The sequence below is a fragment of the Larimichthys crocea genome, chromosome XIII (assembly GCF_000972845.2).
Source record: "Larimichthys crocea isolate SSNF chromosome XIII, L_crocea_2.0, whole genome shotgun sequence".
NCBI lineage: Eukaryota > Metazoa > Chordata > Actinopteri > Sciaenidae > Larimichthys > Larimichthys crocea.
The window spans coordinates 3,005,625-3,021,526 of NC_040023.1; the positions used below are offsets into that span (position 1 = coordinate 3,005,625).

At 41.8% G+C, this 15,902-nt stretch overlaps 2 protein-coding genes across 2 annotated transcripts; both read right to left on the reverse strand.

The window, feature by feature from the left end:
• Positions 1 to 131: 131 nt before the first annotated feature.
• Positions 132 to 4,325, reverse strand: eif3i (eukaryotic translation initiation factor 3, subunit I). The gene is made up of 11 exons (XM_019259777.2): positions 4,127 to 4,325; positions 3,793 to 3,885; positions 2,368 to 2,455; positions 2,185 to 2,250; positions 1,916 to 2,065; positions 1,603 to 1,730; positions 1,387 to 1,497; positions 1,177 to 1,266; positions 999 to 1,072; positions 766 to 858; positions 132 to 663 (listed from the first exon to the last, which is right to left on the reverse strand). Exons 1-11 carry the CDS (start codon positions 4,127 to 4,129, stop codon positions 582 to 584), a joined length of 978 nt encoding a protein of 325 aa, XP_019115322.1. The 5' UTR covers positions 4,130 to 4,325; the 3' UTR covers positions 132 to 581.
• A 1,667-nt stretch (positions 4,326 to 5,992) lies between these two features.
• txlna (taxilin alpha) lies at positions 5,993 to 14,530 on the reverse strand. The gene is made up of 11 exons (XM_010733144.3): positions 14,355 to 14,530; positions 12,495 to 12,687; positions 11,635 to 11,892; positions 11,394 to 11,485; positions 9,567 to 9,737; positions 9,243 to 9,437; positions 8,975 to 9,094; positions 8,799 to 8,873; positions 8,597 to 8,689; positions 8,392 to 8,487; positions 5,993 to 8,274 (listed from the first exon to the last, which is right to left on the reverse strand). Exons 2-11 carry the CDS (start codon positions 12,676 to 12,678, stop codon positions 7,930 to 7,932), a joined length of 1,629 nt encoding a protein of 542 aa, XP_010731446.2. The 5' UTR covers positions 12,679 to 12,687; positions 14,355 to 14,530; the 3' UTR covers positions 5,993 to 7,929.
• Positions 14,531 to 15,902: the final 1,372 nt, after the last annotated feature.

The following is a 15,902-nucleotide window of genomic DNA, read 5'->3' on the forward strand; positions in this document are numbered from 1 at the left end:
AGAAACTATAGCAACATGTAATTATCCTATCAGAACGCTGTGACTATGCTTTAGTTTAGAGGTTTTCTGGTAACTGTATTTATGTAGTCAGACTGAATCGTCAATTTTTGAATGATTGAGAATTGCGCAACTTGAATTCAGTAATTTTATTTGTGGTGACTCGTGGTGGAATGAATTACAACAGAAAATATATCAAGAAATCGTTAAATAAGCTTCAGGAATCCGGGAGTGTGGGTTTGAAAGTCCAGTCATGAATGCAGATCCAGGGTACAAAAATTGCTTCTTATGCCACCAAGACAATTTCCAAGCGATGTTAGAAAACAAAAACCCACCTTACTCTTTTGAGATGCAGTCACCTCTGCTCACTACTTTTCCTTTATTTGAAGTAATCAGAGAGAAGTATACAGGCTGAATTTAAATCAATGGCAGCTGAAATCAACTGTGGCCTGTGTGCCGACTTCAGATCAGTTCAGATGAAGGGAAGAAAGCGAGGCGGTCAAAATGCAGTCCTGTTATTCCTGTTTTCTGACCGGACAGAGCGCGACGTTAGTTGAAGCTGTGGGATCGAGGAGCCTGTCTGTTTACGCCTCCAGTTCAAAGTCAAAGTACTGTGAGTCAAAGTAATGAATCCTTGTGTATCCGTCTTCTCCTCCACTGCTGTAACTGTAAACGATAACCACAGTGCGAGAAACATGTTAGCAGTCATACACACTAAAACACTTTACATTTCTGCACTGCATGTTTCCAAGCGTGTTCGTCTCTTACCTCTTGCCATCGGGGTGGAATGCCACACAGTTGATGGGACCGAAGTGACCTTTGACCCTTCCAAACTCCTCTTCATAAGCAGCGTGGAAGAACCTGAGTGTTGAGAAGAAAGTCAGGTTACCTCATGTATATACACAACATGTATACAGGCCTCATTGTCTGGCACAGAGGAAGTGGGACTCCAGTACTAACTGAATATGGGGACATGGTTCTTTTCTGACACTTTTCCTCACCTGGCCTCAAACTTTCCGATCCTGGTGGAGGTAGTTGTGACCTCCATGGCCTCCTGACCACCTCCCATCACCACCTGAATCGCAGACACAACACACACAAGTGTCAAAATGAGGAGTCATAAGATAGGTTTTTGTACATGGTCAGAGGACAGAGGTCGCTGTGCAGGCCTCGGCTTACATGATCCATAATGGGGGAGATAGCAGCAGAGTTGACAGGCCTCTCTGTCTTGAAAGTCTTGATGTGGTCCAGAGAAGTGCAATCAAACAGCTGAGGGGAAACAGAAGACACTCAGTAACAAACAAGTAGTAGTCATTTGGTGACTGAAACATTCATAAGCTGTCTTGGTTATGTCCGTGTCAGAGGGCCTGGAGAGCAGACATGTCTTACCTTGGCACTGTTGTCCTTTGAGGCACTGATGAACATAGTGAGATCCACAGACGTCTGGATGTCATTGATCTGCTTGGTGTGCTCTTTGGCGCTCTTCAGGATATCTCCAGACTACCCATAAAACATTCAACAGATTCATCAGATTTGTTCACTAGTATCACGCCCTGCAGCCAGAGCTACATTAACACGGTTTATTTATATAATTGTACGGCCTACCTTGGCGCTGAACTGGTTCAACTCTCCGTTCTCATGGCCAGCGATGACAAACTCTCCCAAAGGTCCCCACACAGCGCTGGTAATCTTGTGGTCACTGCAAGGTATCGACAGGTAGGGCTGGTTGTCCTCTGCAGAGAGAGAGAGAGAGAGAGTCACTCATTACACCACTGAGAAAAGGTAAACGAACAATATGATGTCCTAATAATAGTATATTATTAAGTATTCATATGGTGACTTGTGTTGATAAAAAAAGTTTCCTGTATGGAAGAGGCGGCTGACTAAAAGAAGTCTGTGTGCATTGTGTGGTATGTACCAATCTGCTGTGGATCCCTCAGGTCAAAGAAGTTCAGGTAGCACTGGTAACCCATCTGCTTGTCTGTGGAGAACATGATGATGTTGCCGCTATAGTCGAAGCCGCACGTTCTGACAGCGGAGTTGGTTTGGAGCAGGGCCAGCTGTTTACCTGGAGGGGGTTAGTAAATGTAGTATAGACAACCTCAAAACTCCATGACATTGAAATGTGTACATACGAAAGCCTCATTACTAAATGACTGGGAAGTGCAACTTCATAATTTTACTCACCGGTCTCACAGTCCCACAGTCGACAGCTGTTGTCAGCAGATCCCGTTAATACGTTTTTAGTGTCCCCTGAGGAGTGGATACGTTAAGGAGCACACAACATGTACGACACCAACATACATGACAACTGTATCATGCGAGTACAAGATCAACCACAAAAAACATGTGCATCGATAAAAAGGATACAGTCACAGTCGACACACCACACCGCTCCTGTGTGTCCATTGTAGGTGCCGAGCCTCTCGCCATTGACAGAGTACCACACGTTTGCTACCTACAGTGGGAGACAGAAATATGAAGTAAGTATAATACCCGGCTGTTACGGCTGCCGCCGTTTCGCCCCACGCATGTGTGTGGGTAGTGTTTTTCCCGTAGGTAAATGCAGGTGTGCGGTTCCCGGTCCCTGGTTGGCCCCAACAGGAGGAGGCGGGGACAACACGTCCGTGGCTGTGCAGGGCCGGGATTGGAGCGGCATCATTTCCGCGCCGCCAATGAGAGAGCCCAGCACCGCAGCATCACGGGCATTTAAACTCGCTTCACTTGTTTGTGTGGTGTTTGTAAGCTTGCCTCCTTTGTTGGTATTCGTAACTGTGGAGGTTAGTGTATTGAATTGTTGGGACTGGGCAGGGATTAGTTTAGATATAGAGTTACTGATCACGCTAGAGTATATTTCTGTTTAGACCCATTAGTTTAGAGGTGCTGTTTTTGATGTGTGTTTTTTGTTATCTGCTAGTAGCTTAGTTAGTGAGGTTTTTCTTTTTCTTTTAGTTTTCTAGTTAGATAACATAGGCTCTGTTAGAGTTCTCCTTTTGTTATATTTGGTTGTTCGTTTAACAGCACTCGCTCGCCCTTAGTTCCCTTTTGCCCTCACCTCCTTTTGTTAAAACAATCTGAACTTTCATTTAATAAAATACTTTTGTTTATTAACCTTAAAATCTGTTTTTTGTTACTTCCTTTCACACCCCTTATATATGGTCCTAACACCGGCTAACTTGCATAAGGGATTTCAGTAAGGGATTTTCATCTTCAACCAATACTGTGCCTGACTAGGCATGACCCTGAAAGAGACAGACACAGACAGGAGGGATAACAGTGATATTATGCAGGGTTCCCACACCTTTTTCATGAACAAATTCAAGCACTTTTCAAGCACCTTCAATCACCAGTTTTTCCATTTTTCCAGCACCTTTAAATAGGTAGCCTACTAGTTGTGTTTGCCATGATGGTCATGGGAAGCGCAGCGGTGCCACTGTATGGCATAATAATATGGGTCTAATTAGCATTATTTCATATGGTGGTAGATTGACTGTTTTGATTTTTAACTAATTGTGAATTGGCTTGTATTCTCAGCTTGTGAGCGGTGTATTGTGTAACTACCATAGCGCAATAACAGTGACGAATAGACATCACACAAATTTCAAGCATTTTCACAACCTTGAAAACACTGAATTGAAATTCAAGCATTTTCAAGGAATTCAAGCACCCGTGGGAACCCTGGAGAGATTCAACCAATACTCTAGGCATAACCCTGAAAGAGACAGACACAGACAGGAGGGATACCAGTGATATTATGACAGAGATCAGGGCATATGTTGGTTCTGATCAGCTCACCGTGTCTTTAGCTACAGAGAACAGCAGGTCTCCTTCTCTGTTGTACTTGATCTGAGTGATGGACCTCTCATGGCCCTGGAGCAGGATGGGTTTCTGTGTGTTTAAACAGGCGAACACATGTCAGGCTTACTTATTTATCCTTATTTACATTAATGCTCGTCCAGCAGCTGTCAGCTGAATCATCTTGCGTCACCCACAAAATGCGGCTAACCGTTGCTAACCGTCGGTACCGACGGTTAGCAACGGTTAGCCGCGTTTTGTGGTTATGTAACCGTCGGAAGCTGAGCTACCGATAGCCACACCTGGAGCTAACACCGCAGACAGGTATACGAACCATTTTCCTCTGCTGGTGTCGCCTCTCGGGTCTCGGTTTGTTCACTGCAGCCTCACGCGAAGAGAGAAAAGATGAACACTCGTGCTTGAGGCGCCGGAGCCGCGGCGGAAAAGGAAGGTGACGAAGTTTCCGGTGTCGAACGGGCAACACGGCGCCACCTGTCGGTGATCCTCCACCGCAGCACGCAGTGAATAGAAGAAGAAGAGATACTTTATTAATTATTTTTTCCACTCAGTTTTTTTATTTACATGCATTTTTTTTAAAACCCCAAACACACATACAGTACAAAGTACAAAGGCTCATAGTCCATCACTTGGACAGCAAGCCAGAGCAGTTGCGGGTTCGGTGCCTTGCTCAAGGGCACCTCGGCAGTGCCCAGCAGCTACCAGTCCACCTTCCATATTTTTGGTCCATGCTGGACTTGAACCGGCAACCCTCTGGTTCCCAAGCCTCTATGGACTGTGCTACTGCCGCCCCAAATGAGCCCCCCCTGTGAAAGTTGGGAGTTTATCCAGGGGAGATCGGGACTTGAACTCTTATGTTTGAAAGTCTGGTATTCTTGAGCTGTCCAGGTTTTCAATATATATATATATATATATAATATATTATATATATATATATATATAATATAATATATAATAATATATATATATAGACAATAAAACATATAACATCCAAAATAAAGTATCTAATAGTAATTTCACATGAATAATTATATAATTAAGGTGTTTTAATGGGATATAATTCTGTGGAGTTCACACTACACTCACAAATACATCTATAAACAAAGAACCAAAAAATTTGTATTTTTTTTGGACTAGAATTACTAGAACTGGGTTAAAAAATAAATCAATGATCGCTTCTATCGATCTTCATGTTAATCGTGGATATCAATTAATCATCAATTTGTTTGCAGTTGTTGCACATTATAACTGTAAATTTGATCTTTTATATAGCTTTTATATATATATATATATATATATATTTTATTTTTTTTATTTTATTTTTTTTGTTCTTTATAGATTGTTCTGGAGTATGTAACAAAAATATTCCCCCTGGGAAATATTTCGATTTATATTACAAATAAATAAATATTTCTATTTCTGATTCTGATAAAATCCAGAGATCAATCATTTAATAAATGCCTATATGTTAATTTTGTATTGCCAACTGCAATATCCCTGACCGAATCAGCACTGAATCGAATTGCCTTCAAAGCCATTGAAGCTGTGTTTCTCAATCTTTTTACATTGCATAACCACCTTTACAAAATATTTCACCATTATGACTGACATTAAAATACAGCAGTGTAGGCTGACAATTTACCCAGGAGGCAGGTTTATTACAAACAGACTGTTGAATCCTGAATGAAACCGGTTCAAGAACCAGAGCTAATTTGTTGGAAAGTGGTACTCCTGATCCACATCATTCTATTCCTGATTTGGAGACACGATTGCAGAGCTTCTGAACCACTTATTTCAGCTCCGCTTACTTGTCTTTTTGTCACATTTGAGCTCATGTATGCGTGCAACAGGTAAGAACGTGACTACGTAGCAGGATATTGAAACTAATATTGAAATGCAAAACTTATTTTATTTTACATTCCCCTAGTTTATTATCCTTTGAAACTAGTATTTTGATAGAATACGTTTCTAAATTAATCTGTTTGGACTGACAGTGGATTAAAGGGTTCTGTTGTCCAATGTGCACAAATCTGAGAATCTCTGACAGATTAGAAACTGGAGTAGAAAGAACAGGGCTGCAAGTACATGTATTTTTTTTTTTTTACCATTTCAAATCAAATCATGCTTTTCATGTGTTCTTTCTAAATAGACCAACAAGGTCATTCAATCAGAAACTCAAATATACACTGTTACATCTTTTATTTAACAAGAAACAAAATATACAGGGCCAGATAAAAGTACTGCAAAAGACAAAATAAAGGAAACATCTTTGGTTCCTTCTCATGGTCAATGAACCTCCACATCCAACACTGGACCAGAGGAACAATGAATCTGTTAATGGAAGAAATCAGGTCTGTCATTTCTGTTTAAAGTTGAAAATGACTTGGTTCTATAATTGTTACCAATGCTACATATCAGGTATTACATAAGAATGTGTGAGGAGAAATAACATGTTTGGGAGTGAAAGCACATTTCAGAAGTTTCAATAACATTTTCTCTAATTTTCCCTCCTTAGTCCTACTCGGCTCAGTCACTGCTCCTTTTAAAAGCACTGGGGCAATGCATGGCGTTACGTTCAATGTCAAACAAAAAGAGGCAATTAACAAACCAAACCAAAAAATAGAGTTCTGCTGAGATATGTTTGTCTGTTAATACAATACATCCATGCAGGACAGTGGATATAATGAATATACATTCTTAGCTAAGTGCTTGTCAGTTCAGACTGCCACAGAATTCAACCAAGAGGCAAGCGTTGCATAGAGGTCCTTGAACATTCTCTAGTTAAAACCTGATTAGGAGCTACTGCAACGACCAGGGAGGAGACAATCATAGCCACGTAAGCCGCACACACATGCGCACGCACACCATACGTACCAATACACAAAGATGGAGCTGAACAAGTTTAAAGTGGTCGTCATTACGAGGTTATAAAGCAGACTGAGACACAAGTAAAAACAAAGCAACGCAACTGATCTCAGAAAGGTTAGGAATTAAATGTTGGTCATAAAAGTAACAGATTTTAAACTTTACCAAACAAGTAAAAAATAAACCGATTTATTTTTTTTATAGTGGTGCTCTGTAAGATACATATATTTCAATATCAGAGATTATGTTTCAAACAATAAATACACACCACAAAAATCAAACAAGCGTGATGCAAACGAAGAAGAAAACATTTGGTCTACGAGGAAGATGGAAACTGGTGAAACATAGAAAGTGTTCTGAACATTTGAGCAGTGTAGAAAGTGTCTGTTATTGAGAATTGTCTAATTTTGCTAAAACAAACAAAAAAAAATCTCTCTGTTAAGACCTCGCCTGAAAGAAAAAAGTTACTATAAGTGACCTCCAGTATACTGCACGCTATGAATCAAACCCTTCAAACCACAATGACTAAAGATGCACACGAGTAGCTACACGCACACACACAAATCATTCAACCTCTGGTGGCCCCTCTTTGCCTTGTGTCATCCCGTGCAGCACCCAAGCGGTTCTGTGTTTTACTGCCGGGCAAACAAAGGGAATGTGTTTTAAAGCAGCGGTTTACATGCACACTGAGAAAAGACATTACTACAGGTCGTCTTGTTCAAGTTAAGGTTTAAGTTGGAGCAGGCGTAGCGGAGCTGGATTTGGATTCAGTGCGTGTGCTAGAGAGGTTTTCTGTTTCTGTACACAAACAGCAGCATGTGTGGCGCGTGTCACTAAAAAGGGCTAATTTAAAGACTAATAAATTAATCTGAAAAAACTTCCTCCTCTGCTTTGTGGCAACAATCAGATGTTTCCTGTAGGCTGCCTCTGAAAATTACGCTGACTAATAAATCAATTTATTGGGGGAAATGAACTGTGAACCGTTTAATCAAACTATTAACTACTAATCAGGTTATTCACAGTAACTTAGTTGCGGTGTGCATGTAAATCTACTGACAGATGAGGCACAGATCTTCCCATCGCCTTTTAAAGACAGCAGAGCATGCTGGGAGGACACAAGTTAACCTTGCTAGCAGTGTTTAACATCAGCTTCATCCAGCAGAGGAGTAGTGGCTTGTGGGCTTGGTGGCTTTTTTGTTTTGTGGCTTGATGCTGGGAGGAGAGAGAGAGAGAGAGACGGTGAGCAGCGTTGCTTCATTCCTGTGCGGCGATGGGCTGAGCCTGTGCCCCTTCTAGCAGCGCGTCTGTGTCCAGTTCTGGGTCACAGTGGCAAGACTGGGAGCAGTGAGGGGCAGTGTCCGGGATGGGGTTGCTGCTGGGCTCGCTGCTGGGCTCCAGCAAAGTGTCTGTGGGTGGCGGAGAGGGGGAGTCGGTCCCTGGGTCGGAGGTGGGGGCTCCTGCGGTGCCGCTGTGCGGATCGCTGAGATTCTGAACCTTCTTGTTGAGCTCGTTGCGTTCGACTTTTAGTGCCCGCCGCAGCTTCTCCAGCCGCTGGACTTTACCCTGAAGTGCCTCGAAGTCACGGTCCCGCACAGATTTCTGTAGACAAGACACACATGTAAATGTCTTTGTGTGCTTTTTTTTATTACATAAAACAAAATGCTATATAAAATATACTACACTGGTTTTATTCAGTGGAAAGATTTTTTACTTTACCTCCTCTGCCATCTCCAGAAGAGCCTTGTTGCTGCTCTCCCACCTGGACCGATACATGGCCGTCTCTTTCTCCAGCTTTTTGATCTTTTTAGTCATCTGTAATGCAAATGAAACAAGACGGTCACATCCAGCAGAAGGTAAACACAATTCCTCCACTTCCTCCTCTTCTCTGTCGTACACCCTCGCAGTAACCTAGACACCTCACCTTCTCCATCTCCTGTTTGAAGGTGGTGAAGACCTCGTTGCTCTTGGACAGAGTGGTCTGAAACTCTTCAAACTTCTCTGTGTACAGCGACAGCTGGAAAGCAACACAACGCAGGTTTAGTTATACAAAAAGACGCTTGTTGCGACAGTGTTTTTACGGTGAAGTCACAATCGAGTTATAAAAAGTGAAGATGATGGAGAACCTGCTGCTTGAGGTGAACTTCCTGCTGCTTCATCAGCTCACACATCCTTTGAGACTCCACCGCTTCTTTCAGCAACTGAGGAGACGAGAAATACACAGATAATTGTAGCATACATGTAAGACATAAACACACACTTATACTTTGAAGTTTGGAGTGCCTGTTAAATGTATAATTACAAATTCTTTCTCTCTGTCGTGGCGTTCCTCGGACTCCTTCAGCAGCTCCTGAGCCTGGTGCAGCTTGGCATCCACCAGCTGTTGCTGCAGATCTTTGTGCTTCACCACTTTGTCTATGTGCTGGTGGGGGGTTTCACAAGGTCAGAGAAATACAAATGCCTGTTACACATCCTGTAAAAATGTTGTAAATTGACACGATTGTGAGTGACGACCCTCCACTAGCAGTGAAATCAAACTAAAACACAATACAATACGACTGGCTGTGTACCTCTTCTCGTAGTTTGTACTGTTCATAGAGCTTCTTCAGTTTCTCAGCCAGCTCTGTGTTCTCTTGTCGGAGACTGGCGTTCCTCTCGTTGTGCTGCTCCATCTGAGCCTGGATGTCGTTCAGTGTCACCTGGAAGTGGGACGTCACTTCCTTCCTTTTCTCCTCCTCCAGACGTGTTCTTTGCATCCCTTCTTCCTGCGGTGGTAAAGAAGAGAAACGTGTTAATCTAACATATGGCAAAGGGACATTCACGTCGCGTCGCTTGCTTCAAAGCAACGCAGCAGTTAGGACTCTGTATTCATGATACCGGCGCCTGTTCTGTACCTTGAGCGTGCGGTTGTGTCTCTGCAGCTCCCTGCAGAGGCTCTCCAGCTTGCTGCGAGCCAGGATGGCCTTGCTGTGTTCGTTTCTCAGGTTGTCTTTCTCCTGGACCAGCTGGTTCTGCTTCTTCTGCAGCACTCGCATCTGCTTCTGGGTGTTACGATGCTCTTCCAGCTGCCACAAACACACAGCTACATTTTGAGGCTGTCAAACTAAGATTACATTTATATATATCGGTGGCTGATAATGAAATGCATGTATAGAGGTAGAAATATATTGACTTTTATATACTATTATATGTAACAAACTGCTTTGTTTTCTAATAATCTGTTGATGAAATGTAGTGTGTGATTATAGGATAGTTCAGCTGCTGTGTAAATAATAGTCTAGACCTCACCGCAGACCAATCTTCCCCCATCGGCTCTGACAGGCTGCCAAATCACACGTCTGAACAAATAGTCTGTCTTGTCTCGCACGCAGCAGAACATCGGAGATCATCACTACTGCGGTAAAATGCAACACAACACCCTGGCATGTACCGAGGTCACAGGACGGAGTTCTGCATTGCACCAGTCTGTGTCTGATCGCTGCATCACCTTCAGGTAAAATCTTTTGTTTGTCCACTGACCGGCTCTGTGTCCTAACTCAGAACTCTGTGATACGTCTGGAGAAGAATTTCTTAGACTTTTAACCTGAATTTGACATTTTTGGGTCGGTGCGCACACCAGACACATTCATTTACATATCAGAGGCACTGAGCACATTTAGGTCACCCATATTACTCATATTTAGAATATTTACAAGTAGAGAATGCACATTGAATAAAACAGCATCCGGTGTATAAAGATATTGAACCATACAGTAATTATGTTCGTGATTCAGGGGTCATTTATGCATCCTTCAAACATTTGGCAGCATTGAATAAATGTTCTTGGGGTTGTTTTTCTGGTTTCATTCTGACCCTGGCCTTCGCAGCGTAAGTCACCTTCATCAGAGGCACCAGGAAACTGTTACCTTCTCGACTTCCTGATAAAACATGTCAGCTCATATGTAAAGTCTGAGGTGCTCCTGGTGTGACTGTGACGGCTTGCCAAGCTGAGTGAATGAAATAAGAGAACCACAGTGATGTCTGTAACAGCTGAATTAGAGCAGAGGGCAAAGAGACCACTCTATAACCACATTAGAAATATTGAGTTTAGTCAATTTAAGAGGGATCAAGTGTAGTGGCAGATAGGGCTGGGCGATATATCAATATATTTTCAAACGCGATATAGCACAAGACCATATCATTTATATTGACATAGTTTATTTTGCATTACAATGACTATACATCTCTTCCCTTGAGCTGCAAGTTTACTTTTATTTCTCCTCTCTCTCTGTTCAGGTCTCCCACTGCTTGTTGAGGTCATCACGTCAGAGTCTCCAATATTTCAAAATAACTAAAAAAAGTCGCTAGATTTGTCACTAGTCGCTTTTTGGGAAAAAAAAAAAGAAATTGCTAGAGGGTCTGAAAAGTCGCAAATATAGCGACAAAGTCGCTAAGTTTCAACACTGGACCACTGATTAGTGTGTAAACAACCAAAGCAGCGGGGGTTAGAGGTGGTGCACAGGTCTTGACCCGTGTGTCAGCTGTTGCAGTGCATTGTGGGATCTGTAGTATGTGTGGCGGGAGTGCGATTTAGCGGCGGGCCATTAATAATACACATATGAAATTAGTATCGCCATTCAGCTAAAAAAATATCGAGATATGACTTTTGGTCCATTTCCCACGGCCCTAGTATAGGCGTTAGAATACATGAAGATAGTTTCACATTTGTGGGAAACACTTACCAGCTCAGCATACTTCTTACAGAGGCCTGCGAGCTTTTCCTCTGGTGTGCTCAGTGTGTTCAGAGTCTGCATGAGGAGAGTGATCTCTTTGCCTGCATAAAAAAGGAACAGAGACAGGACACAATCAGAGTCAAAGTAAAACTAAACCTAACCTAACTAAAACTTGTGTTCCTTTTTGTTTAAAGCAGCATCTACAACTCCACAGTGTGATCGTGTCATCAAACAGTAAATGACTCTTTACCCAGGCCCTTTACTTTCTTCTTGTCCTGACTCTTCTTCTGCTCCTTCTCCACCCCGATGTTTGCTCCGTTGACTTTGCCCTCATCTGGCTTGTCGTCCTCCCTGGTCAGGCCGTTGAGCTCCAGGCTGTGTGACTGGCCATTGGGGAGGGTGCTGGCATCGTCTGAGATGCTTTCCCGACAGTAAGTGCTGAGGATGTCTTCCAGCTGCCGGCTCAGTTCCTCTGCCATGTCACACTGAGACAGCGCTGCCTCTGCGACTAGACACAGTGAAAGGAAAACATGATTAAAAAGAAGGCAGGTTTTCATGAAGTCTTTGATACCATCTTTGATGTAGAAGGAGGACTGGATATAGGGCTCTGTTCATTCTTATAGAAGCTGCTCAGTGGCGCATGAAGCAAAAAAGGTTTAATTACCGGGCATGAAATTATCCGGATCTTCTGCAGATGTTTCCGCTTTGTGTGGCACATAGGTAAAGTACACTAGACTACAGTCATTTTGCAGGGGGTTGTGATGCACAAAACGTATCCACCATTTCACAGCCGCTTCTTTCTCAATGTTAATTTATGGGGGAAAAGTCTGGAGCCAGTGAGCATCATGCACCAAACTACTTTTTGGCTACCATGTCAATTTGGCTTCACAGTCTGGTGCTCGATCTACCCGACTCGACGATGTCAGTCTTTGTCAATATTTGACCTCAGATTTGTCTGGGACATTAAATTCTTCCAGAACACGTGGACCAGCGCCAAAGAAAACACCCTGTGCCAGACCCTAGCACAGACCGACCTGGACTGGTTTGGACCAGAATCTTTATTGAGCTGTAAGTTTGAGAATAAGATGGATGAATGGATAAAAACTTTACCGTCACTTCCTGCCTCATCACTTTGCGGAGGCGTGTCTGTCTGTGGTGTCTGCGGCTCAGACTCTTTGGGGCTGTTGCTGTCCAAGCTGTCTTTCGCAGCTGCGGGCGACTCCATCTCTCCTGCTGCAGGTGGAGTATCCTCAATGGCCTGTGTGACAGACTCTTCGGTGTCTTGTTTTTTCATCTCCGGTATCTGTTACGAGCAGAAAAAACCTGTAATACTCGTTTACTGGCAGATTTTAAAATAGTAGCAGTATTTGTTTACACTTGTTGGTTTGGCACTTTTTAACCCAAATAAAGACCATAAACATGTTTTTTTTTTCTGTAAGGAGACAGCCCCATGACAGACAACATCTCAAACACCAAACCGACCTTTGTTTGACTCTTTAAATCAACGCTACATATACTGCTTAACTGTCCTAGAGACAAGACCTAGTGAATGAAGGTGTTGTTGCTGATTTCATGGCTTGTATTGTACCTTTATAGCATTTTTAGACTACTATGTGTTATGGAATTTTCTATCCTTAGGTTACACAAGGTCATGTGTGGGCCTTGAGGTCCTCGGCAGTATTAGTTGTCTGGTTTTGGTTGAGAACAGTAGGTGCAGACACTGTGGTGCCCAGGGTCAAAGGGACCTATTGCTGCCTTCCTAGACATAATAGATAGCTGGCTGTTGATGTTCCAGTCTGTGTAAACAGACATCTGTGTCTCCAGACTACAATATGCTGACAATAACACCTCCATGAGTTTCCTCCTAATTCTGGGCATGTAGTATTTGTGGTGTTATCTTGGGGTTTAAAGTCTATCCACAAGCACGAGTTGGGCAAAACATCAGGCACTTCTGATGAACTTTGAGAGTGTCTCTAATTCTCCTTGGCCAAGCGTCAATAAATAATACAGCATAAGACATCAGAGGCTCTTGAACACTTTCTTCCTTTCTGACCTTACCGTTGACCTTTGACTTCAGCAATTTCTCCACAACAATATTGTCTGTTTTGGTTTGACCTGTTCTTAGTTTGTGACGCTGTCTGTCTGTCTTGGCCAGGACTCCCTTGGACCTTTCAAGTTCAAGTTCAAGTCAACTTTATTGTCAATGCTGCTATATGTACAGGACATACAGAGTATTGAAATTTCCCTCTTATCCTGTGCAAACAGCATAAACATGACATGTAAAATATAAGATGTAAAAAATAATAAATATACGAACCTAAAGATCTAAAAGCTAAAGACACCTGTGTGGCAATGTAATAGCATGTAAGTTATATAGAATTATAAGTACAAATATAAATATAATATGTATGGCAGTATGGACAGTATTTACAGTATACACAGTGAGGTATATCAAGAAAAGAAATATGTACCAAGTTCCTGGTGAAATAAAAGGTTTAATAAATCGGTATAAGCCAGTTTTGACGAACTGAAATGTTGGAGCTGGAGATAAATGTCTAAGTTTGGTATAAATCTGGAGGTTAAACATTTTAAACCGTGTGTGTTTGATGTGTAAATAAACTTTTAACCGCCGGAGCTCTGCCGTTAGAGCAGTTAGTTAACCGTTGACGGTTAGCCCCACATACACACACATTAAAGCTCGACACGTAGATCACACCTGCATCACTCCTCAGGTGCACTCTGTGCTCGGTAACTTTCGTTTTTACCTCCTCGCTGTCACATTATTACGTTAGCTCGCACATGCTAACCAGCTAAACTAGCCTGCACGACTGTCAGTTAGCCGGCGTTAGCTCGCGTATGAAGATGACACACACACACCTGAAATAACAAACACAGACAGAACCACACACACACACACACGCGTGTGTGCTTGTTTCTGAATGATATCTCGGATATTAGGGAGTTGTTTACCTTCAGGGCTCACTGAGGAAATATCTGGTGTGACTGTAGACTGCAGCTTCTCTCAACAGCGTGAGAGAAAAAACCACTTCCGGTCATAACTTTGGATGCTGCTTCTTCTTCGTCGGTTTGCGTCACAGCTTGAAGCTTTGCCGCCACCCACAGGATTCAAACACGGGGTCCGTGACCCACTAGGGGGTCCGCAGAGGTACTGCAGGGGGGTCCGCCAATGTTTGTCTGAATAATTGACACCATAACGAATTGGTTGAGAATAAAACGAAGAATAAGAATGAATAAGCAAATAATAATAATAAGAATAATATCACTAATATCATAACTTATAACCAAAATTATAGTAAGTAAACTGCAAGCATTAATATGCAACAATAAGCTACTTTTGACAAAAAAACGATCTACAAAATAAATTATTCCATTGTGCATGAACTTTTTATCATCAACATCATATAGGCTATCATAAACACATATATGCTAGTAACGCAGTATATAACTAGGTTAATAAGGTGAAATAAAAGTAAATAAAGTAAATATAAACGTTATTTTTGGCCAGGCTTAAAATGTGACACGCACACAAATATTAGATCTGTATCGACACTTACCTGTCAATCAAACCATTTACACTCTTAATTATGCATAAGTTCAAGCCTTAATATCATTTGAACAGGTGAAATCTATAAAAAAAAATGTACCCTCAGTACGGTTGTCATGAATGGTGAAATTAGCTGTAGAGACCAAAACTATTTTATTGTATTATATGTATTCTGGATAGATAGATAGATAGATAGATAGATAGATAGATAGATAGATAGATAGATAGATAGATAGATAGATAGATAGATAGATAGATAAAGTCATCACCTATCTATTTGAATACAATAAAAACACAATAGAATAAAATACTAACTACAACCAGTGTTTTCAGAAAATCTCAGTATAATAAATAAAAAATGCATTTTTAATGTCAACATAAACTTAAAGCTTAAAATATACAAAAAACACGATTTTAGATGGAATTAATTAAGAAATTAAAAGATAAGACCTTTCAAGTATATGAATACAACAGTATATATAATTAACTGCTGTTGCAGAGGGGCTCAAAAATATATGTTATATATGATGTTCCACCGGGTACTAACTTAACTATGCAGCTTATAGCTCAACAAATACACTGGCTTCCTCCCTTAACAGGTTAATTGGTAAATCAAAATTGCTTGTAGGTGTGGGTGGCTGTTTGTCTCTGTGATGAGCTGGTGACTTGTCCAATGTGTTTCCTTCCTCTTGTCCTAAGTCAGCTGGGATAAGCTTCAGCCCCACCGTGACTCTGATGAGGAGAAGTTGTTACAGATAATGGATGGATGATGTTCTATTTACTGCTGAAAGGAGTTAAATAGGTTGGAATTAAACATTTGGAAAAGACACACAAGGCAGATTGCTTTTGGAAATGTCCAACTTCAGGGCAGAAATAAACATGTTTACAGCCTGTTTTTGGTTTTTGGTCTCAAAGCAAATTTCTCCATTTATGACAAGTGTACTGAGTGTGAT